At 44.5% G+C, this 23,136-nt stretch overlaps 1 protein-coding gene across 3 annotated transcripts in view; it reads right to left on the bottom strand.

Moving 5' to 3' along the window:
• Positions 1-5,734: 5,734 nt before the first annotated feature.
• The window catches only part of LONRF3 (LON peptidase N-terminal domain and ring finger 3), a 499,535-nt gene continuing 482,133 nt past the window's right edge, over positions 5,735-23,136 (bottom strand). For 2 of the 3 annotated variants that reach the window (XM_081847973.1, XM_081847972.1), the window contains 8 exons: positions 21,945-22,167; positions 20,500-20,590; positions 17,228-17,342; positions 15,482-15,603; positions 10,794-10,952; positions 9,279-9,441; positions 7,289-7,438; positions 5,735-6,413 (listed from right to left, as the gene is read on the bottom strand). In XM_081847973.1, coding sequence (XP_081704099.1) covers positions 6,258-6,413; positions 7,289-7,438; positions 9,279-9,441; positions 10,794-10,952; positions 15,482-15,603; positions 17,228-17,342; positions 20,500-20,590; positions 21,945-22,167 — 1,179 coding nt within the window. In that variant the 3' untranslated portion in view covers positions 5,735-6,257. The remainder of the gene's footprint in view (positions 6,414-7,288; positions 7,439-9,278; positions 9,442-10,793; positions 10,953-15,481; positions 15,604-17,227; positions 17,343-20,499; positions 20,591-21,944; positions 22,168-23,136) is intronic. The other variant, XM_081847974.1, reaches the window with a different exon arrangement.

The following is a 23,136-nucleotide window of genomic DNA, read 5'->3' as shown; positions in this document are numbered from 1 at the left end:
GTGTGTGTGTGTGTGTGTGTGTGTGTGTGTAAAAGATGTAGGATTAAGTATGTTCAGTGACCAATGCTGAAAAAAAAGGGAAAGGGAAAGGGAAATGGAGTGGACATGGAAATGAACAGGAAATGTTAATGCTGCAACATTTTGTTGCATGCCCCACCTGTACTACTACAAACTACAGGTGAGGTGCCATTTTAAAAAATATACATTTCATTAAACAAACCAACATAACTCATTGCATGTAGAAATCTTATACAGCAGAAACTGGGTTGGGATAAAACTTACTCCCTCAGCCAATAGGCTAGTTTTCTACTTGCAGGGAGTTCCTAAACCAACCAACCCTTAAAGGAGCATTCACACATGGTGCAGTGCAACTCAGGAACAATCTGCCACCTTGTTCTGCTGTTTGTGTAGACTAGGCCGAAGCCTTGACAGAAAACATTTCAAAGCATAAAACACTGGTTTTGCTACACTACGGCTTTGTAAACCTTTTCGTTGCTCAAAATTTACTCTCAAACGAATTTTCAAAATCTTCTTCAAAAAGTAGTATATGGCTCATGAAGTCTGAGAAGCTCATAAATAGCAACTAACAAAAGTATTCAGGCACTTCAAATCCAGGAGTTAAGTCATTCTTGTCGTATGAAAACTTCAAAGTTTAAAGGAACAACAGACATCGACCTTGCCAATGCCTGTCCAAGTTTTGTGGTCTCTAGGAGACTGTACGTCAAAACATCCTGAAAAACCAAGAGAGAAACTGAGACAGATCAGTCTACTAAGTATCACAACTGCATATTATTAGATTTCAGGTTTAAAAAGTCTCTGCTGATTAATTGTATGACTTTTTAAGGCCCACTCAGGAATTCCACTGGCACTACCCAACAGACGGAATTCTAACAAGAACCCCCTGGTCCTCCTCTTCATTATTGCAACAGACCAGTTCACACTGGTGGTGAAGAGGAGTACATCCCATGGCTGCTTGCTCACTGATTAGCCCCTGCCTGAACAGCACACAGGTGTGAGCAAGTGATGAGGAAAGGGAGAAGCAGAAGCAACAGCAACAGGTTGCTATGGTGATGAGGAGGCAGACTCACTCATTTGAGGGAGGCCTTTGACAAGCGCCCCCCCCTTAAAACCCCCATCGAACTGGCTTTTGTTAGTCTTGTTAGTGGGTAAAGGGCTGCAGCCCAAAGCTACACTCTTGTATACACTTTCCTGGGAGCCCCACTGAACACACAGCTGGCCCTACTTCTGAATAAACATGAATAGGACTGCACTGCTAGAGCTGCAAAACTTTGCACAGGAATTAAAAACAACCATTCTAAAAATAAACATATCATCTCTCCCCCCCAGACCGCCTCAAAATACTGTACATGTGTGGCGGCAGGCAGCATCTCAGCAGGGCGAGAGAAAGAGGCACCCACCACATGAGGATTTTGAAGTCCGTGTATATATTTAAAAAAATTCATTTTTTTAAAAAAAAGTTCTTTAAATATCTGCAGCCCACTCCATCAGGGTCATCCTCAAAATCCAGTAAAACCTTTTTCAAAACAGTTTCATTTAACGGATTAATTTAAATATTGAATCGTTGATATTCTACCAATCTGGCTAAGTACCATAGGCTTAATATGTATTGCATGCTTAAGATTTCCCCCCAGATATAGCATCTCCTCTGACTTGGACTATATTGAAAGATGGCCTGAAGGGGGTCTCTACCAATTAGGGCAAACTGTAGAGGTGCAGAACTGTAAAAAATCATGATGGCAGTGGCATCATGAGTCCCCTTATTCAGCCATTCTCAATGTCACTCAGAGAGAAAGCAACAATTCAGTGTTTCCACCCACAAGAAAAGCTGTTGTCCACATTTCTTTTACACACCCTTAATGGACCTGCACCAAATTCTTATGTTACCAATATGGCAACCTTCCTAGTAACCAGTGGTTACCAGTGGTTTAACAAAAAATAGAAAAGATTTGGGCAAGACCCATCCAGAGAAGATAAATATAACTCATTGCAGGCCAAATTTTCCATTACTGGTTACATAAATTTATTCAGCTCTGCTATATGCAAACTGCCATTGTCCACCTTCCAGAAAGGTCTTCTACCTGAGGAGGTGAGTATGGGCGCACACAACCAAACCACACAATTGCAGTGTTGCTTTGCTCCCTATTTGTGACTGCATATATTTAATGAGTTGCTTCACAGTACAGTTTTGGTCTCGACACATCTTTGGTTTCTTTCAGGCAAATGCGCACACAAAATTCTGGCCACTTTTGAATGAGATCATTTCCGTTACTGTTTTTCTTTTTCTTTTTTACACTATCACTTGGAGTGGTTGGGAGGGAAACCGGCACAAAAATCCACAGGTGGGAGAAAAGTCTCTGAGGACCTAGTGCTATATAATGCCTGGAGTTACATAGTGCAACAAGTGAGGAAATGCATCAACCAAAAGAAAAGAAAGACAGGTTTGCATAAAGTACAACATGCCGATTTACATATGGATGCACATTTGGAAATAATAATAATAACAACAACAATAATAATTCATTAAACTGAACTTCCATCTTCAAATAGAGCTCTTCAAATGCAGAGAACTGTCCTCCAAAATAGAACACAATGGAGATTTATGTAGAAAGCAGTGAGTCAGATTAGTAGCGTAAACAACTTTGACTTTTTTCATGGGCATTTTCCTCAATTGCTTTCCACAATTGCTAGAGCACAGCCAATGAGGCGGCGGAGGTGGAGATTACATCCTCTGCCCCAGTTCCCAAGTCTGTTGTAAGCTACAGATCTGTAAGTACTTGGGGAAAGGACTTTTCTAATGGTGGCAGTACTGCTCTGGAATTGCATCCCCATTTAGGTCCACCATATATCTCTTTAAGTGTCATAGGGTTGCCCCTTCTTCGAGGAGTCATTTATGTAATAGTGCATTAGTGGCAGATTTACACTAGGCTGTCCACATGTCAGGCCCTTTTTTCATCTGGAACTCACTGGAACTCAGTTCTGGCACCTCTCAGGTGGGCGTCATTGCCATAGTAAGAGAATAAGGGAGGCATTCATGGTGAGTTCTGGCACCTCTTTTTCTAGAAAAATAGCACTGTCGTATGCTGTTCTGCAACAGTTGTTCTGGGATGCTCCTGCAATATTATTGTTCTATTGCTATTTAGAAGGGTAAAGGTAAAAGACTGACTCTGGGGTTGCGGCGCTCTTCTCACTTTATTGGCCGAGGGAGCTGGCGTACAGCTTCCGGGTCATGTGGCCAGCGTGACTAAGCTGCTTCTGGAGAACCAGAGCAGCGCACGGAAACGCCATTTACTTTCCCGCCAGAGTGGTACCTATTTATCTACTTGCACTTCGTGCTTTCGAACTGCTAGATGGCACAAACAGTACTGAAATCAGAATCAAGTAGAATCACCCTGATACCATCAAGAGCACAAATCGTCATGAATGCAGAATAAAAGGAATGTCTGTAGGGATCCATGTTCATTCTGCCAGGCTTTCAGCTATTATGAACTGTTTTTGATTGCTATACCCCGCATTTAAGTCTTCTCCTTTGATCACATGTATATGTATATATAGATCTCATGATACCTTGGCACCATCTTGTTTTCAATCACTGCCTACCTTTGATATTTTTATTTCATATTTTTGTAAACTGCCTTGAGCACTCCAGTAGAAAATAAACAGATTTTTTTAAAAAATAAAATAAATAAATCTGGCAATGCAATCGGTAGGAGTACAAATATTAAATAAGACACTTCACCTGGTTTTAAGGACAGGTTTTCATCATGAGTCTGGAGGAGGGGAGCAGTGCGTGGTGGCAGCAGCATTTCAACCTCATTCTTTGAAGTTTTAAAAGGGTCAATGTTTCTGCACGTTAACGTCCACCACAGTAGTTTTCAGCCCCAGAAAAACTCAATCTCCCCTCTCCCCTCCACCACGCCCCCCAAAATTTATAAAACTGCAATGCATTTCCATTTGCAATGCAGACCTCATGTAAGCACATTTCAGAGAACTGCAGCAAAACCTGTCCAGAAATACATTAGGAGGCATCCAGACCACCACCAGCCTCACAGTACAGTTAAGATAAAAGATACATGCTTTTAAAAAGTGATGTTGTTATCACATTATCCAAATAAAAACAATGCAGTTTTGCAGCAACTGGGAGCCAGAGGAAGCAGGTGTCAGAAAAGCAACAAAGGAAAGGGAATGTAGGAGGCTGCCTTAGAACAGAGTCAGATCAATGGTCCGGCCAGCTGAGTATCATCTACGCTGACTGGAAGTGACTCTGTGGATTCAGGCAGGGGTCTCTCCCAGTCCTAACTGGAGATGCCAGGGATTGAACTGGTGGCCTTCTGCATACAGGCAGATGTTCTACCACTGAGCAATGACTGTTCTCCAATTTAGGAATACATTCCCAAGGAGAGTACGGTAAATTGAGAATTACCAATGGGAGAAGTAACACTGATAAAGCCAGTGGGAGCAGTATCTCAATCTGTTACTCTCCTGTTGGCAATGCACATAATCTTCCTATGTGTAAAGTTCTTTGTGTCCTGTTGCTGCCATCCAACCTGTCCCCAGTATAAAGGCTACCAAAGAAATGCTGTAAAAGAGTCTCTTCAAAGTGGTCTGCAGCTGTGTTGTGAACAGCCACCTAAGAGCTCAGCTTGGCAAAGCCACAACATTCATTTAGATCAGAAAAATAACAGCCATCCCAAGGCAAACTGTCACAGCAAGCTTCTCTAAACAACAATATGAAGGACAATGTGTTATGTACACCTTGTTCCCCTGTCCCTGATCATTCTTCCTTTGACCCTCACTGCTGTCCTTGAACATCCTTTTAACAAATTAAATGTCAAAACAGGATTTGTCCAGATGTTATCTGATTCCTGGTACCAGGTACAGATAATTCTGTACTCAAAGAAAGAATTGTAAGTACTATTTTTGGTGTGTTTTTTTAAAAGAGAGAGAGAGAGAGAAATCCATCGAAGCATACTTTGACACATCTTCAAAAATTAGAGGGTTGGATCCAGACTTCAGTGGCAACCCAAACCCCACATTCCTAGATGTAAGTCCTATTGAATTCAATGCAACTTACTACTAAGTGGACTTGGTTAGGGTGGTGCTGTTAGTCATGCTTTGAACAGACCCATCTAAATTAATCTTAGGTTAGTCATCATGATAATGTCACATTCATGTCAATGGGTCTACCCTAAGTATGACAAAGTCTGGATCCAACCCATTGTATCAGTGCCATTTAGACCTTCCACAAAATGTAAAAGCAAACTAGTTATCAAGCATGAGACTGTGTATTATTAATACTCCCACCCCCACCTTCATATTCATTATTAAAAACACTATAAGATAGTAAAGCAGCCAGACCTCTATGAAGAATACACACAGTCTTAGGCTATGATCCTAAACACACTTTCTAGGGGAGTAAGCTAATCACCACTGAATGTAGCAGGATTTACATTAGAGGATCATGCTGTGAATTTGCAACTGAAAACCAAATAAACATTTTTAGTCCAAAATAATACTAATAATATCCATCAAAAACTTGTGAATACTGTTAATATACAGATTTTTTTTTTAAAAAAACCCACACCAAACCAGAACCCTTTGGAATATGCCTTGAAATAAAACAGCACGATGGCTAGTTATTTCAGCTTCACATTAAACCAGAAATATTTCAATGCATCTGTTCCCAGATAAAATAAAATAAAAATTTGGACAAACCTTTAAAAAAATTGTTTATAGCAAAAAAGAAAAAAGAAAAGAAGTTCACATCTGTTTTGTTCACTTTCATTATGCATATATGTAGAAAGATATCTATATATTTATGGAAACATTGGTAATTCTTTTTGAACTGAAGAACCAACTCAACAACATTAAGGCTGCAGCCCTTCAGCGTGGTGACATGGAAGTGAAGACCTGTCACGCTTTTCAGGACTTACTTCTGAGTAGAACGTGCTTGGGATCGTGCTGCATGCTCCCCGCACAGTATCTATAGTTTTTGCTGTGTTGATGTTAGAGCCATTTCTCGCTCCAAAAAATCATTCTCTGTTAACACATCATTGCAACTAGTTAAAGGGCTCTTCCACCGATGAATCGTAACCTTGCAGATCTTGCTTCAGCTGGCGAAGAGACAATGAGATGTAATAGCAGGAGAGAAAGCTCAAGAAGTCATCAGTGTAAGGAAACAGCAGAGAGACGCTCAAGTATTCTAACAGGATTCACAGGATCTCTTACGCCACTTATCCTCATGGTCCCGGGTTGGCCATAAAGTCAAGAATGCGCTTGATGCCGAGGAGACGGTCTTTCAGGGATGTCATGGCAAGAAATGGGAGCTGGGCTCTGCTCTCAAGAGGAAAGACAGCAAGGATCCACCAGCACCAGGCAGGGCCATTGGGGTTGCACTGCAAGGAAGAGCAAGCATTATTGTTAACAGCCATGGTTAATAATTGGAGAAAGTGGCAGGATGGAACCCCGTATTCAGGAACCGCCAACCTAATTGTAACATCTTAAATTAAAAGGCAACGTACCGTATTTTTCGCTCTATAGGACACACTTTTCCCCCTCCAAAAATTAAGGGGAAATGTGTGTGTGCGTCCTATGGAGCGAATGCAGGCTCCTTGGCTTCAGCGATAGTAACGCGAAGCCTACCAAGCGCAGAGGGAGCGCTCCCTCCGCGCTCCGGAGGCTTCATGTTGCTTTCGCTGAAGCCTGGAGAGCAAGAGGGATAGCCGCCTGAAGTCTTTGGAGCACAGTGTGAGTTACCGCTGCGCTCCGCAGGCTTCAGGTTCCTTTTGCTGAAGCTGGGAGAGCAAGACTGTCCGCGCAGCCTGTCCGCTGCTCTTTGGGGCAGTGGGGGCGGTTGAATAAGATTCCCCCCCCTTGATTTCCCCCTCTAAAAACTAGGTGCGCCTTATGGTCTGGTGCACCTTATGAAGCGAAAAATATGGTATATGACAATATGAATAAGCTTAATATAATTAAATAACTGAAATTATACCCAAGGTAAAATACACACAAAAATGCAAGGATGGCGTGCAAAGCATCACTCTGTTCTAAACAGTGCACTCCAAGGGTAAGGAATAGAGGAAGCTGCCTTATACCAAGCCAGACCATTAGTTCATCTAGTTTGGTGCTGTCTACATGGGCTGGCAGAAGCTCTCCAGGTTTCCAAGGTTTTCACACGCCCAGGCCTGCCTGGAGACGCCTGGGATTGAACTGGGCGAATTGAGTGAGCTCAAATTCTTGGCCCTGCCAGAGTGTTACATCCTGTACCTACCTGTGGATCTGAATCCTTGGCAGGCATTGGACCAAAGTGACCGAGGATACGACCCTTGAGCCCTGCACCAAGGGCATCAAACCACTTGTAGGCCTCGTCATATACAGACTCGTGAAGGAGCATCAGCTCAGCACATTCTGCTCCTTGCACCTGGAATCATAGAGTTGTAGAGTTGGAAGGGGGACACAAGGGTCATCTAGTCCAACCCTCTACAATGCAGGAATCTTTTGCCCAACGTGGGGCTTGAACCCACAATCCTAAGATTAAATCTTATGCTCTACCAAACTGAGCTATCCCAGGAGGTATCACCAGGGAGCGTCAGGGGGGAAAACAGTTTTAGAGGGATTCTAAGAAAGAAACCCAGGCACCTGGATTAGTTGTCAAGATTGTAGGCTGGATTTGAGATGCTCAAGTCAAGGCATTCCTCACTGAAGCTGGCCTATCTCGCAGGGTTGTTGCAAGAATAAAATAGTATACCACAATCAGCTCCTTGGAGGAAGGGGGGCTATGAATTGATACTGGTAATAAATAATTGATATTAAGCAGCTGCCTTTACTGTACTGTTTTTGACACCTGCTATTATTTATTTATTTATTTATTTATTTATTTATTTATTTATTTATTTATTATTTGTTATTTGTTATTTGTTATTTGTTATTTGTTATTTGTTATTTGTTATTTGTTATTTGTTATTTGTTATTTGTTATTTATTATTATTTATTATTATTATGCAAGGCTACCCAGACATGTGAATTTGACATGTAGTTTTATTTTATATATGTTTATCTTTGAACCTGCTGGTTTTATTTTTAAAAAATATTCCACCCAACTTACCTTACCTGGTAATTTTAATGTACATATTTATGTAAACCAGGTAGGTTTTGATGAAGCAGTATATAAATCCTGTTAAATTAAATTAAATTAAAGCAGTAAGAAAGCATGGATATGTCAGGAACCCAGAATGCAGTGGTGGCCACGACACTGAATCAATAGCCGCAGGTCCACTGGCTGAGGGGCTTGACTGGCTTTCTGGCTCTGAGCCAGATACTGGGGCCCACTGAACCAGAGAGAGGTAGGCAGGAGACCACTGAACATCAGGACTCCACAAATTAGGGTCTGCAGAGCCAAGGCCATGACAGACACCTTCCCTGAGCCTAAGAAACAAAGTAGTCCTGTTACTATCTTGTCGGTCCTATGGTCAAGGGAGGGCACAAGACCACATCCCTACTATGCATCAGAGAATCGTAGAGTTGGAGGGGACCCCAAGGGTCATCTAGTCCAACCCCCTGCACGAATCTCAGCTAAAGCATCCATGACAGATGGCCATCCAACCACTGCTTAAAAACCTCCAAGGAAGGAGAGTCTACCACCTCCTGAGGGAGAACGTTCATGGCTCCCTGCAAAGAATTCTAGGAGCTGTAGTCCTTTAAAGCAGTGCTCCCCAACCTTTTTATCGCCGCGGACCGGTAAATGTTTGATAATTTTTCCATGGCCCGCTTGTTTTGAGCTAAGTCCCCCCGTCTGTGCACTTACCTCATGGCAGCTTCTCCTCAGACCCCGCGTCTCTGACCTCGAGTCCTCAGTCCTCCTGTGGCGCCTCCTCCTCGGCCAATGGCGTGAGGTTTGCCTTTCGGCCAATCAGGAAGCGGGAGGACCTGCTCCCTGATTGGCCAGGAGGAGCATTAGTGTAACAATAGCGAATTTTCATTCGCTATTGTCACACAATGGGTGGGCTTGAGAGGGCGCAATGCTCTGCGCCTCGGCCGCCCGCCACAGTGAAATGATTTGAAGTTCCTCGGGCGGCCCAGTGCCAATTGATCCACGGACCGGTACCGGGCCGCGGCCCGGGGGTTGGGGAACACTGCTTTAAGGGGTCTGGGAGTTGTCTGGAGACACCATAGAGCTCTAGTTTCCAGAGTGGTTTAACAACAATTCCTGTTCCCAGGGAACTCTGGAAGCTGTAGCTCTGGCACATCGAGTCAATGCTCACCTTCTGATCTTCTATGTACTCAATGTCTGCGGTGTTGTATCCATCGCGTTGGCCATGCTTCAACACCTTGAACCTCCTCTTGCCAATACTGTCAACCACAGATCGGCCGTCAGCAAAGAACTGAACATTTTTTATCTCCAGCATACAGCCATAATCTGCAAATCTGTTAGCCAGAAAGGACAAGATAAAGAAACAAGAGTTACTCTTTTCTGGCCGCAGTTTCCACAGGTCAGTGGTGAAGACATTCAGCAGTCTACTTCAGACTTGCTCAGCTTGGTGTCCTTCCAGACATTTTAGGATTTACCCCCAGCCAGATGGAGCTCGTGGTCCACAGAACCATAGGAAGCTGTCTAATCAGACCATTGATCCATCTCACTCAGTATTGCCTACAGCAGGGGTTGGGAACCTCAGGCCCAAAGGCCAAATGTGGCTCTCCAAGCCTCTCTATTTGGCCCTCATGACTCTCTCCACACCACATGCCTCATTGGCCCAGCGTTGCAACCTCATTGAGTGTTGATACCTGTCAGGGCTGGGTACCAGGAGCAGGTCTGTAATAACTCACACAGCATCAGTGTGAGCTATTAAAGGGAAAAAAACAGCTCAGGAGGCTAGGCCTAGTGAGCACAGCTGATGGATCTTGCCCCTATATGGGAGTGGCAAGGACTGAAGGTCCCTGCCTTCCCACAGCTAATTCTCCTCCCGGGTTCTTCCAAGGAGCCTGAGCCTTCCTCACCTTCTGTATCTTTGCTCTGCCCTCTTCATACCTCTGTGGGTACTGGGCAACCAAGATGGAGGGGAGCTGGTCGCAGCAGGAAAGGGAGATTACTTGGCTTCTTCTCTGCCTCTTGGCCCCCCTCCTCTACAGCCTCCTCTTCTGCCTCAGATTCTGTACCGCTCTCTGCCCCAGCCTCTTCCTGCTCACTAAACCCTGTTGCGTCTTCAGCTTCCAACACCTCCTCCCTGCACTCTGCCCCTCTTCTCTCTCTGTCCATTTATCTTTGCCCCACCATCACTCCGCAGGCTCTGAGCCATCTTCCCTTGGGGGTTCCTCAGCTGGTTTCTCCCACCATTCCTCTGTGCCCAACCAGTCCATGACAATGACTGGCTGGAATGTGCCCTTGAATTTTGATAACGCCTCTTGCTTCCCTGGGTGGAGGAAAGAGTGAGTGTGCGCCCAAACTACCCTGTTGTACAAAGGCAAAATGTTCACTAGTTGCTCCACCCACGTTTTCCTCTGGTACTACCCACCACTGGTTCAGCCCCTGCTGGGAAGAGAATGTGGCCCCTAGGCTCAAGCAGCTTATTCCCCTCTGGTCTATGCCAACTGGGAGGAGGTCCCCAGGTATTCAGAGAAGAGCCCCTCTTAGCCCTACCTGGATATGGAGGAAAATGGTGCACTTCCACTGGGCAGTGACCCTTCCTCCCCCTCCCCCCCGTCCAAAACATCTGGAGGGACTCATGTTGGGCAAAGCTGGTCTAGCAGCACATAACAGCATCATGCTCTCTGTCACTCACCCTCTGACAGGGTCCCCAAGGCACATCCCAAACTGCTTGGTGCCAGTTTCCATACATCTGCGGATCATCAGGCGGTAGCATGGTTCAAAGATGTGCAGCGGGCAAGGGACGGTCGGATAGGCCATCGTGCAGACAAAGATGGGGACATTCTTATTCAAGCTGCAGGACAAACCTTTGGGTTAAAACTCTGAATATGCCACACTTGCTCACAATGCAAAACACAAGAGAGGCAGGATGTGGAAGAGGGGCAAATATTAAACTGACAGAGAGGGCGGCGATCAACTCAGAATATTGTTTGTTTCTTCGTATCATACTAGAAGAGCAAGCCCGCAGTTCCTGGTTTTTTGTATCGTTTTGCTAATCTACTAGATTTTTTGCCGTCGTCTGCATTCATATGTGGGGTTTACAGTGGTTGCATATGCTTCAGGTTACTTACTCCGCTAACCCAGAAATAGTACTGTACTTTGCTTCAGGATGAGAACAGAAATCGTGCTATGGAGGTGCGGCAGCAGCGGGAGGCCCCATTAGCTAAAATGGTGCTTCAGGTTAAGAACAGTTTCCGGTTAAGAACGGACCTCCGGAACGAATTACCGTAAGTACGTAACCAGAGGTACCACTGTATTGTGTTAGTTTTTCCTGGCGCTTCTATCTCGGTTTCTAACATCCCTTTTATGCTGCAGTATCTGTTGTGTTATGGGACTGTGGCTTTTTGATCAATATACTGCAATGGAACACTAGTTTTTAAATGGTGAGAAAGAAGTGTATGCTGGGATGCCGCTTCATATTTAGTCACACACAACTCCTGCTATTTTCCAAGTTAACAGGGTGGCAAGCTGATTTTCTCTCTCTCTGGAAACAATGAACACGGAATGGGTACTAAACTACCACTAGATTCCCAGGTGGTTTGTTGTTTTTTTAATGTTGTGGGAAAGATCATAGCCATATTCAGGCCACACCATGCATTTAAAGCAGTATTATACTACTTTTAATGGTCATGGCTTCCCCCAAAGGAATCTAGGACTTGTAGTTTAAGAGTGCTAAGAGTTGTTAGGTGACCCCTATTCCCCTCACAGAGCTACAGTTTTCAGAGAAACTCTGGTAATTTTAGTTCTGTGAGGAGAATAGGTGGTCTCCTAACAACTCTCAGCACTCTTGGCAAACCACACCTCCAAGGATTCTTTGGGGAAAGCCATGTTTGCTTAAATCCAAGAACAGGGTCCTCTCAGAGAAAAACAGACTTCATTCTTAATGAATCCTTGCTCCTGGCCTGCGAGTGCTCCAATTGGAGAATAGCCTTTACCAAAGGTGTCATGAGTTTTGAAGACACTTGAACTCAGGAGGCAAGAGAGAAATGGGCTAAGAGGAAGGCACGCTTGGCAAATCCACGCTGTGATCCACTCCCACCAGGAAACCAATGTCCCCACAGTGGAAGGACGTGTGGATCCAGAATTGGCCTCCACAGTCACTTACGGACTCACTGTTAAGACTGTGCTCATGGAAGACAATCTTACTCAGCTACGAGTGATAGCCAACACTCCCCAAGGGTGGTGGTGGGAAATGTTTTAACACCTCCCAGATTTTTTTTTGGGGGGGGGGAAGCCATGATTGCCTAAAGTAGCAGCACAGTGTTTTAAATGTATGGTTTGCATGTGGCCTATCAGGTAAGGAAATGTAAACAAAATGTTCTTCTTTGAATAATAGGTTTGGAATTGCCCAAGAAAGATGTTAGATTGTTTTTGTATGCCACAACTGCTGCTAGAATTTTGCTGGCTAAAAACTGGAAAATACAAGAAGTGCCAACAGTGGAGGAATGGCAGATGAAGATGATGGACTTTTGGGAGCTAGCCCACCTGACCGGAAGAGTCCGCAACCAGGAGGAGGAGGAACGCCAGGAGGAATGGGCAAAATTTAAAGACTACTTAGCTAAATATGCTAAGATAACTAAAACAGAAATACTTGCAAGTACCAGACTGGCCTAGGATTTAAATATGTGATGTTATAGAACAATCTGTTTAAAGTTAAAATGAAAAGAAAGAAAGATGTTAATTGACTAAGTAAATTTTATGCGAAAATGGTTTTGGAAAACCGTTACAATGATATACATAGAAACTCAGCCAGGGGGATTTGAGGAAGTCACCCAACAATGTTAACGAAAATGGAACTATTACAGTTAGGATCTATGTCTGTCTGTCTGTGTGTCTGTGTGTCTGTGTGTCTGTCTGTCTGTCTGTCTGTTTCCTTTTTCCTTTTTTATGTTTGTTATAAATTTGGAAAATCAATAAAAAAAAATGGGGGGGGGGGAGGAAATGTAAAGAAAATGGAATAAATGTTGTCTGAATGCAGCCATACAGCAAAACCCAACCAGTGCAACCCCAGCTATCTTGATAGCTAGGGATGGGTAGGTCCAGACTCCTGCACAACCCAACAATTTCCAACAGAGAAGGCTCTTCCCCGCTGCCCAGCTAAAAAGAGTAGGCAAGGCTCCCCCGGGGGGTTGGTGCATCACATACAGTGTAATCAGTGAGTACATCAGCCATATGAAACCCACGCACAGCTGTACACATTGCTGAACCTCTCCAGCAGCGCATGGAGGGTTATTCAAAACTAGCCCCCCCCCCCCCGCAATTGCTTGTCCTTCCCCAAACACCTGTTTATGATCTGTTGGGCACAGAGGATTATCTTTTCAAAGTACTGATGACGAGAGAATCAAGGTCGCAGCTTGTGATCCCTTATCTTGTACCAGGATGGCACATCGTGTTCCTACCCTTTCCACTCAACTGAACAGAGAAGGGGAGCTTGCAAATACAGACTTCTGCACAGAGATGTTGCAGGAGATAGGGTACCAAAGCCTGCTTGGTGTGAGAGTTCTGAGCAGTGCTTTTTTCTGTGGGGATGCAAGCGTATGAATACCCCTAAACATTTTGTGAATCTTTGTACTTTTTACAGATAGGTAGCCGTGTTGGTCTGCCATAGTCAAAACAAAACAAATTCCTTCCAGTAGCACCTTAAAGACCAACTAAGTCAGTTCTTGGTATGAGCTTTCGTGTGCATGCACACGAAGAAGTGTATCTGAAGAATACACTTTGTACACTATGTATCTGAAGAAGTGTGCATGCACACGAAAGCTCATACCAAGAACTGACTTAGTTGGTCTTTAAGGTGCTACTGGAAGGAATTTGTTTTGTTTTGACTTTGTACTTTTGTCCATTTATTGTATTTATTTTTCCCGATCTGAACTATAAAATGGTGATTTTTTTTGAGTCAAAATGAGAGTACCTCTAAACATTTTTTAATTAAAAAACCCCACTGCTTCTGAGAATGCTAAAAGCTTATGTGAATCCCCTCTGGAACCAGAGAGAGGTTCAAGAGAAGACTGATAGGCTTTATTATTATTGTTGTTGTTGTTGTTGCTGTATTATTATTATTACCAGCCCATCTGGTTGGGTTTCCCCAGCCAATCTGGGTGGCTCACAGCACATTTCCGAAAATACTAAAACATCAAACATTGAAAACTTCCCTAAACAGAGCTGCTTTCAGATGTCTTCTAAAAGTCAGCTAGTTGTTTATTTCCTTGACATCTGAAGGGAGGGTGCCACTACCGAGAAGTGCCAGTTTTGCCTTGGTTCTGCTGCCACCATCTACCTGCTCCTGCCACTGCCTGCTCTGCCCCATCCAGCATGGCAGAGATTAGGAACTGCCATCAGCGCCACAAGGTCTCATGCGATTTTGGGAGAAATCCTGCCCCAAATGGACGCAATCTTGCCCAAAATCAGCACAGATAGAGTTGGCACTTTGCCTGTGGGTGTGCTTCCCCGGGGGCTTCTGCTGCCTGAAGTAGCAGGCTCACCTTGCCTAATGGTTGAGCTGGTTCTGAAGGAGGCAACAGTCGGAAAATTCTCCTAAGCCTTTGCCTCCAGGTGAAAAAGTTTTATTGCTTTGCTGGACTTTGCTCGCATAAACCCCAACAACACCTTGGGCACAAATGAATTCTACCCCAGCTGACAGGATAATTAAGAAACAAAACTTTCAGGTCAAACCTTAAGTCATAAACACTTACGGTTGTAGCCACTCAAGAGCAGACCTATTGAAATTAACGGACCTGGGTCTATTAATTTCAGTGGGTTTACTGTAAGCAAGAATTAGCTAGCTATAACCCTTATCCATGAATCTACAGTGGTACCTCAGGTTAAGTACTTAATTCGTTCCAGAGGTTTGTTCTTAACCTGAAACTGTTCTTAACCTGAAGCACCACTTTAGCTAATGGGGCCTCCTGCTGCTGCTGCTGCTGCTGCTGCTGCTGCTGCGCCGCCGGAGCCCGATTTCTGTTCTTATCCTGAAGCAAAGTTCTTAACCTGAAGCACTATTTCTGGGTTAGTGGAGTCTGTAACCCTAAGTGTATGTAACCTGAAGCATATGTAACCTGAGCTACCATTGTATTTAAAAATGATTATACAGAACTATTGCAAACATTTGTTACATGAAACCATTTTTTGGTAGGTTGATAGCTGAGTGTATTTGAGGTAAGATTCTGATTCCTTCCCCCAATGCACTGGGTCAGTTCTGCGTCAACGGAATAACTTTCTGACACCTTTCATAACTCTTCACTCCTGGAGGGTTAACTATTGGGAAGGGAGGTGGAAGAGGGGAAATCCACTTGGAGGGGACTGGGGAAAAGACATATGACATACTTGGAAAGTTCAGCAATTTCCTCTTCATGAAGCCTCCTTCTTTCTGTGAGTTGCTCAGGAAGGTACTTTGCTATTAAGTCTTCCACCAGCACTGTCTTACAGTGTTTTCTCATTGCCAAACACTGGAACAGAAAACAGGGATTCCTCTCAGGCTTGGTTTAGAAATGTTCAGGATTCCGTTAGAGCAGCTTCCCCTGTTAAAATCTTCAGCTTCATCTGATTCCCCCCCGCCCTTTAGCTAACAGACTGCTGACAAGCCTTTAGTGGGGGCACCCTGAGTGCCTCTGAAACTGCCCTGCCTTGTATGGAGCCCTTTCAAGGGTGTATGGAATAAAATGTGACAAGCAAATAATAGTGCCATTAACGTGTCTGAATCAATAGGTTCTGGGGCTGAAGCCCAATATGCTAAATTCTACTAGTGGGAGGGGATTTCCAGGTGGGCGGAGTTATGAATACGAAAGTTTGCAAAGAAACCATGCTCACCAACCAAGCATTGCTACCTGCTCTATACCTGACAGCAAGTGTGGGGCAGGCAAAGATGGGGTTGGGCTAAGGCAGGTGGGGGGGGGGGCGTTCCACACAGTGCTTTGCATGCCCTGAACATGGTAAGGGTTTTTATACCTAGCAGGGAACCTAAAACATACAAAATGTTATTTGCTCACACCAGTATTTCTAAGCATCAGGAAAAGGTAAAGGGACCCCTGACCATTAGCTCCAGTCGCGAACGACTCTGGGGTTGCGACGCTCATCTCACTTTACTGGCTGAGGGAGCCTGCGTACAGCTTCTGGGTCATATGGCCAGCATGACTAAGCTGCTTCTGGTGAACCAGAGCAACACATGGAAACGCTGTTTACCTTCCCACCGGAGCGGTACCTTTTTATCTACTTGCACTTTTTGACGTGCTTTCGAAATGCTAGGTTGGCAGGAGAGGGACCGAGCAACAGGAGCTCACCCCGTCGTGGGGATTCAAACCACCGATCTTCTGATCGATAAGCCCTAGGCTCTGTGGTTTAGACCACAGCGCCAACCGCATCCCATTTAGCATTGGGGTAGACTTGTATAAGCATGAATGTCCAGGAGGATACCATGGTATCAAATGTCAACAAAGGATCAAGCGGCAGGAGCAAAGTCACACCCCCTCTTTGTCCTGCTCTCTGCAAAGGTCATCCATCAGGGCAACCAAGGGTGACTCAGTTCTGTGGCCAGGCCTGAACCCAGATTGGAATGGATCCAAATAATCCATGTCCTCAAATAATGCCTGCAGCTGCCTCACTACAGACTTCTCCACCACCTTCCCCCCAAAACGGGGTATTGGCAACTGGTCAATAGCTGTTCCAATCCCTAGGGTCCAGAGCCAGTTTCTTTAGAAGCAGCAGGGACCACCCCCTCATTGCAGTGAAGCATTAACCACTGGACCCAACCAGTTACCCTCCTTCTGCTGTATTTCATAAGCCAAGAGGGGCAGGGGTTGAGGGGGCATGAGCAGAATGCCTAACATGGGCTATGGCAAAAGGAGCATTTCAATACAGGAACTCAGGAAGCTGCCTATTCCAGAGGGAAATTCCTAGCCCTACATGGAGATAGAGGAATTTGAACCTGGGATCTCCTGCATGGAAACCAGTTGTTCTGCCCATTGCGATAGAGTCCTTCCAGTTTCACGACTCATTTCAGTCCCTAACCCACCCCAGGTGCATGCCAATATTTAGAGAAACATCAGTGACAAGACACAAGCAACACAGGCTCACCTCTGAGAGACCCTCTTTGCACAGGGGGCAATTTGGTTTGTGATCCAAACATCTTTCAAGGCATTTCAGGCAGAAGGTATGTCCACAAGGGGTGGTGACAGGTTCGTAGAAGACCCTGGTACGGAAAAATCAGGAGAGGAAAGAAAAGCAATACAATCTTTTAGCAGGAATAATGGAAGGCATGGGAATTCACAGCAGTTGACACCCATGAACAATCAATGTGGCAAGGGTGAAGTTCCAAACATCCCAAGGACCAAAAACATCAGGAGTGTTACAAGTAGAACAGCAACAGAATGTCGCTGTGTGAGGTCTTCCTATCCAGAGTTTCAGCCAGCCAGCCTTACCCTTTTGGAGGATACTCCACTCAGTTTCCTCATTTTTCTTGTCTAAATCAGTCAGAATGCCTTGATCATTGAGCATACTCAGTCCTCATTGGGCTGACTGAGGTGTCCCTTCCTTAATTTTTTATTTCTTTCCAAATCCTGGGATTTCCCTGAACCTACTGATGTCCCTTTGTTTGTGTTATATAGTCAATAGTCACATATTGACTATATAAGGATCCACAGAGAGAATGAGTTCCTTTAATAGTGGAAAAGCTGATCTGTATAGGGTTTCCTTGTTACGTGTGTGCATATGTGTAACTATGAAATCATATAAGTAGAAATCTATTTTATGTGTCTAGGGCCCCACATGCACTATACAGTTAAAAGCAATATCATGGAGATCCCTGGGAACAGTGGTTTGTAAAGGATGCTGAGAGTTGCTAGGAGGCCTCTATTCCCTTCACAGAGCTCCAATTCCCAGAGTGGTTTCACAACCAATCCTTCTTCCCAGGGCACTGTGAAAACTGTAGCTCTGCAAGGGAAATAGGGGTCTCCTAACAACTCTCAGCACCTTTTACAAACTACAGTCTCAGGCTGCTTTGGGGAAAGCCATGACTCAGCTGAAAGTTGTTATAGATTGGGGGCCTGAAATGTTAATACGGTGGTGGTGGCTGAAAGTTTTAATATTTGGGGTGGGCCTGAAAGTCCTCTCCTCCAGCAACTTGTCACTTCCAGCAGAGCAGCCAAAATTACAGTGGACGCTCGTGTTGCGAACGTGATCCGTGCGGAATGCAAGTTTGCAACCCGCAGCAGCGCGTCTGCACATGCGCGGGTTGCGATTTGGCGCTTCTGCGCATGTGCAACCACCAAAACCCGGAAGTAACTCGTTCTGGTACTTCCGGGTTTCGGAGGTCCATAACCTGAAAAAACGCAACCTGAAGCGTCTTTAACCCGAGGTATGACTGTATTCTATTAGCTCACCTGGAACAAGGGTGAGGATTCTAGCATCTGAGTTCAAAGTGGTTCAGGGTACGAGTCTGAATGTGTTTTAAGGAGAAGGATCAGGGGAGAGGATTAAAAAGCAGCCTCGCAGAAATTCTGTCCAATTACCTAGGTGTGCTGCAGGTGTTTATGCAGGTTTCTTGGTCTGTCCCTGACTCACTCCCTGGATGTGGGTCAACTACATTACTTAGTTGGGCGGGCAAACTGGGTTAATAACAGCTTGGGCCGGTTGGAGATGAGATCACTGGGTTACTGGTTCATGGAAATACAGTATGCAGATTTCGTTGAATTTCCTTATGGGCAATTATGACAAGCTCTACAAGTTAATGTAAAAAGACTCAGACCCATGCCAAATCAGTTGCATGGATTTCCAGCAATTTAGGCAACCTATCACCTGCCTAGCAACCTGAACAATTGTTTCTAGGTGTTCATGCTTACATTCCTTTTCATTCCCTCTCCTGAAGAATTTGAATGCCACCCTCCAGCTTTCAGGGTTATGTTGGCACCACCATCAACCATGGTTAGCACTAAGCAGGTTCCAGAATTGGTTTCAAGTGGGTTTCTATTCCTGAGTTAACACTGCACCTTGGTTTGCATCTGTCACAAAGGATAGATCTCCTGCTTCCACCATTTCTCTAAGCCGGTCTGTCACCTATTTCCTGCCAGTTCTGTTCAAATGCAAAAGGTGACTTGGGTTCCCCATATGGGAGGTGTGACATATCTGACAAACTGACTGTGGCTGTCACTGGTCAGAAAGAGCCAGGGGTTGCTCCCTCCAAGGAGAGGAGAGAAAGCCTTTAAAAGCTGAGCTGCAGCTATGGTCCCTCTTACCATTAGGGATCCAGGCTGGATCTGACCATCCTTGCTGCCTACTTGTAAGTAGACCAAAAATTCTGTCCTGTGGCGAATAGGCTAGGATTAGTCCAGCTATACAGCCAAAGCACTTTGATTTATTTTGCATTCTGTTTGACCTGTTGCCTGCTTTCCCCCACCATTTATTTCTTTTTTCTTTTTTTAAAAATAATTTTTATTAAAGATTTTCTTGGATTAAAAAAATTATGTACATTGTCTCCTTTTTCAAGACTCATTTATTTCTGATAAAGTTTCATAATCCGACTGTTGATGTGTGTGTGGCTGCCAGTCCCAGCACTCTAGAATCCCTAGATGCTTGGAATCCAGTTACTGAAAGGTTAGGCTCAGAGTCATAAGAGATCAGCATATTCTTCCACCCCTGGAAGAGACTTGGGGGAGCATGGTCTGCCTTTATGCTCTGAATAAACTATAATGGAGCTGTCTGGGAAATGCAAGGTGAGTTTGTCTTGGAGTTCCTGGGCTTTGGGAAATTGAGGGGGTCTACCAGGGAAATGAGCAAGCTGCTTTGATCTCAGGAATGGGATAAGGCTGGAAACCAGCCCTGCTTTCCCCAAGCAAGTTGTGAGGCGGTTAGGCTGATGAGTGGAACGTCCACTGGCTTCGACCCTATTTAAGAAGTACCGGCATCCCCCCCCCCCCGACTTACATGGGGGTTACGTTCTGGGCCCCTGCATGCCTAAGTGGAATTGTGTAAAGTGGGGAGCACCCTCTAAAAAGCCTCTAAAAGCCTAAATCCACACCAAAATATCTGGAGGACACGTGGGAAAGCGGTAGCTGCTGCTGTGCAACCCTGCACATCAGCTGTTAGGCAGGGAGGCTGGGCAGCCTAAACAGAGCCCTGCTGTGCCTCTGGTCTCTTTGGGGTTTCCTCCACCCTCCTCTGCAGACTCTGGGGAGAGTCTCCTCATGAGCCACAAGGAACCTCTGGCCCTCCAGAAGTTGCTGAATGCCAGCTCCCATCAGCCCCAGCAAGCACGGAGAAGGACTAGGGATGATGGGAGTTGTAGTCAATCAACATCTGCAGACTGAAAAGTTCCCTGCACCTATTCTAGACAAGAAGATAGTAATGGTTACCTCATGCACAATGAACACTCCATATCTGATGGTTCCACAAATCCAAACAGAGAACTCTTCCCAGCACCGGATCCTTTCCCCTTACTTGCATCTGTTAAAAATGGGAGGGGGGGCAGGACAAAGAAGGGGGGAAACCAAACACACACATTACAGAACTGGAAGGAGCATATATTGGAGTTAAAAGTGTGCACTTGGCCACAGATGTGTAAACGCCAAAGAATCGAAATTGGTGACTTAACAATCGTCTCTCCCACAAGAACCCACCATTTGCACCTCACATTTTTGGGCATCACAATCGTGTTTGCAGGTTCAAAGGTCTAACATTTGTAGGTGCTTAATACAAAAGTTTTATAGTTTAGAGAAAAGTGTTGTGTTTAGGGGGGCATTTAATCTACACGTACTTTATGCAGAACATACAGTGGTAGAATTCTGGATGGTGCCACTTCAGAGACCAGGGATTTTAGAATCCTCCAGCGCCTTGGCAATTTTTTTAAAAAATAATGAACAAGACTTTCCTACATGTAGTTTCTCTCGCTTTCTGATGGGCTTATTTTTTACATGTACAGGGTGGTGGTTTTTTTAATGCGAAGATGTAGTGAACCCTGGCATATGCAATGTGAAGTGGTACAATCTACCACCTCTTTCTGCACATCATGTAGCCTGGCTACACGTAACATTTCCAAAAAGGTACATATTCAGATTTTATAACTGAATTTAAATTTAGGCTCTTCCCTCTATTTGAAGACATCCTGATTTGTATCAAATGCTAGTCCTACTTAGAGTAGACCTACTGAAAGTAATGAACATCACTAGTGGAGGTCCATTTATTTCATTTTTAAAAATAGATTTTATTGATACATCAGAACAACAACAAAACAGAAAAAACAAATGTTTTGTTTTATACATTCTAGCTATTTTTGAAGGTGTTAGATACCACCTATAGAACATATTGATTTGATTTTCCCTTAATGCCCTGCAAGTAAAACTTTGTTGGATACAACCACCCTCTGTTTGAAAGGTTCTCAGGTCCAAGCCCAATTTAAATAAAGAAACTTCAGAAGGGATGAGGGTCTGGAAATGGCCTATCAGCAGTCAGCATCTGGATGGAAGACTAAGTAGGTACTCAGGTGACCTCCTCAGTCTTCCCACACTATGGTGAGGTGTACTGTATTGCTATTTAAATTAAAGTAACATTTTAAAAATGCATCTAGCCATATAAATTAGAAAGTGCAAACTTCTCAAAAATTATAAGCCATCCTTTTTTTTTTTTTTTTGGCATTGCTACTTTAAGGTAAAGTATAAAGGGACCCTTGACCATTAGGTCCAGTCGTGGCCGACTCTGGGGTTGTGGCGCTCATCTCGCTTTATTGGCCGAGGGAGCTGGTGTACAGCTTCCGGGTCAGTGCTAAAATAGATTCTTTTTTCATTTTTTAAAGAAAGCTTACCCCTTTTCATAATTTTGCTAGGTGGGTCGGTGTTTGGGGCCTCATCAGAGCAGTATTTTCTCTTTAGAAGACTGCACTGATCAGATATAAGGGTGGCTGATTCAGTTTCTGAAGAGGCGTGACTACCTTTCTTGCTCTCTGCCACTGGGGTGGACTTTTCTAAGCCACTGCGGTCAGCTGCTTTCTGATCTTCACGGCGAGCAGCGCACATTTCCATATTTTCCTGTGCAAAGAAAAAGGTTATTCTTTAGAACTACTGGTCCCCAGAGATGGTGTTCTTCACAAGACCTTCACAGATATCCTCAAAGCGCACCTGCACAGAACATGGAACACCTCTGTTAACAATCTTTTTACCTTGCATCCTTGACAAACTACAATTCCCAGGATTCTTTGGGATAAGCTGTGATTGGTTAAAGCAGTATGATACTGATTTAAATGTAGAATGCAGATGAGGCCCAAGAAATAACAAAGAACAGGGTTCTATCAGAGAAGAGAGCAGGCTTCATTCAACTCCCTGCTAACCACGGGCAGCAGGGACATATTTTAACTCCCATTCTCATGGTGTTTCTCCCATATAGTGGCTTTTAAAATTTTTCTCATGCTTCTACATAAAATCTGGAGTTTGTATGTGACTAAGTTATAGTAGACCTTTAGTTAGTCCTGTCTATTAATGGTCCCTATGTTAGTCAGGCCCATTAACTTTAATGCGTCTGCTGGGAGTAGGACTACTATTGGCAGAGCATGAGATTCTTAATCTACAGGCTGTGGATTCAAGCCCCTCGTTGAGTGAAAGATCACTTCATTGCAGGGGGGTTGGACAAGATGAACCTCATGGTCCCTTCCAACCCTACGATTCTGTGATTCTAGGTGGGACTCACAACAAAATGGTGCCGTGCAGAATGTTCCTGCTCAGGGTTCCTGCCAGCTAGTCACACCTTTTCCCAAGACAATCTGTACCAATCTATTCCCCTCTCTGCAGTTTTCCATTTAACCCACCAACCTGAACACTTTTCTGGGTCCACTTAGCATGCTCAGCCTTCACTAAGATGCTTTTTGGGAGTCTCTTCTCCACCTTTGGTTTTTTTTGTACTTCAGCAAACATTGCAATTCCCCCAAGCTTGTCCATATCTCCCTCTTTGGCATGGATACTAGACACAGCCATTTGGACTGTGCAAGGATCTGCATTTGGAGA

Source organism: Podarcis erhardii (assembly GCF_964252035.2).
Source record: "Podarcis erhardii genome assembly, chromosome: Z".
Lineage (NCBI taxonomy): Eukaryota > Metazoa > Chordata > Lepidosauria > Squamata > Lacertidae > Podarcis > Podarcis erhardii.
This window is presented reverse-complemented; position numbering and strand designations above follow the sequence as displayed.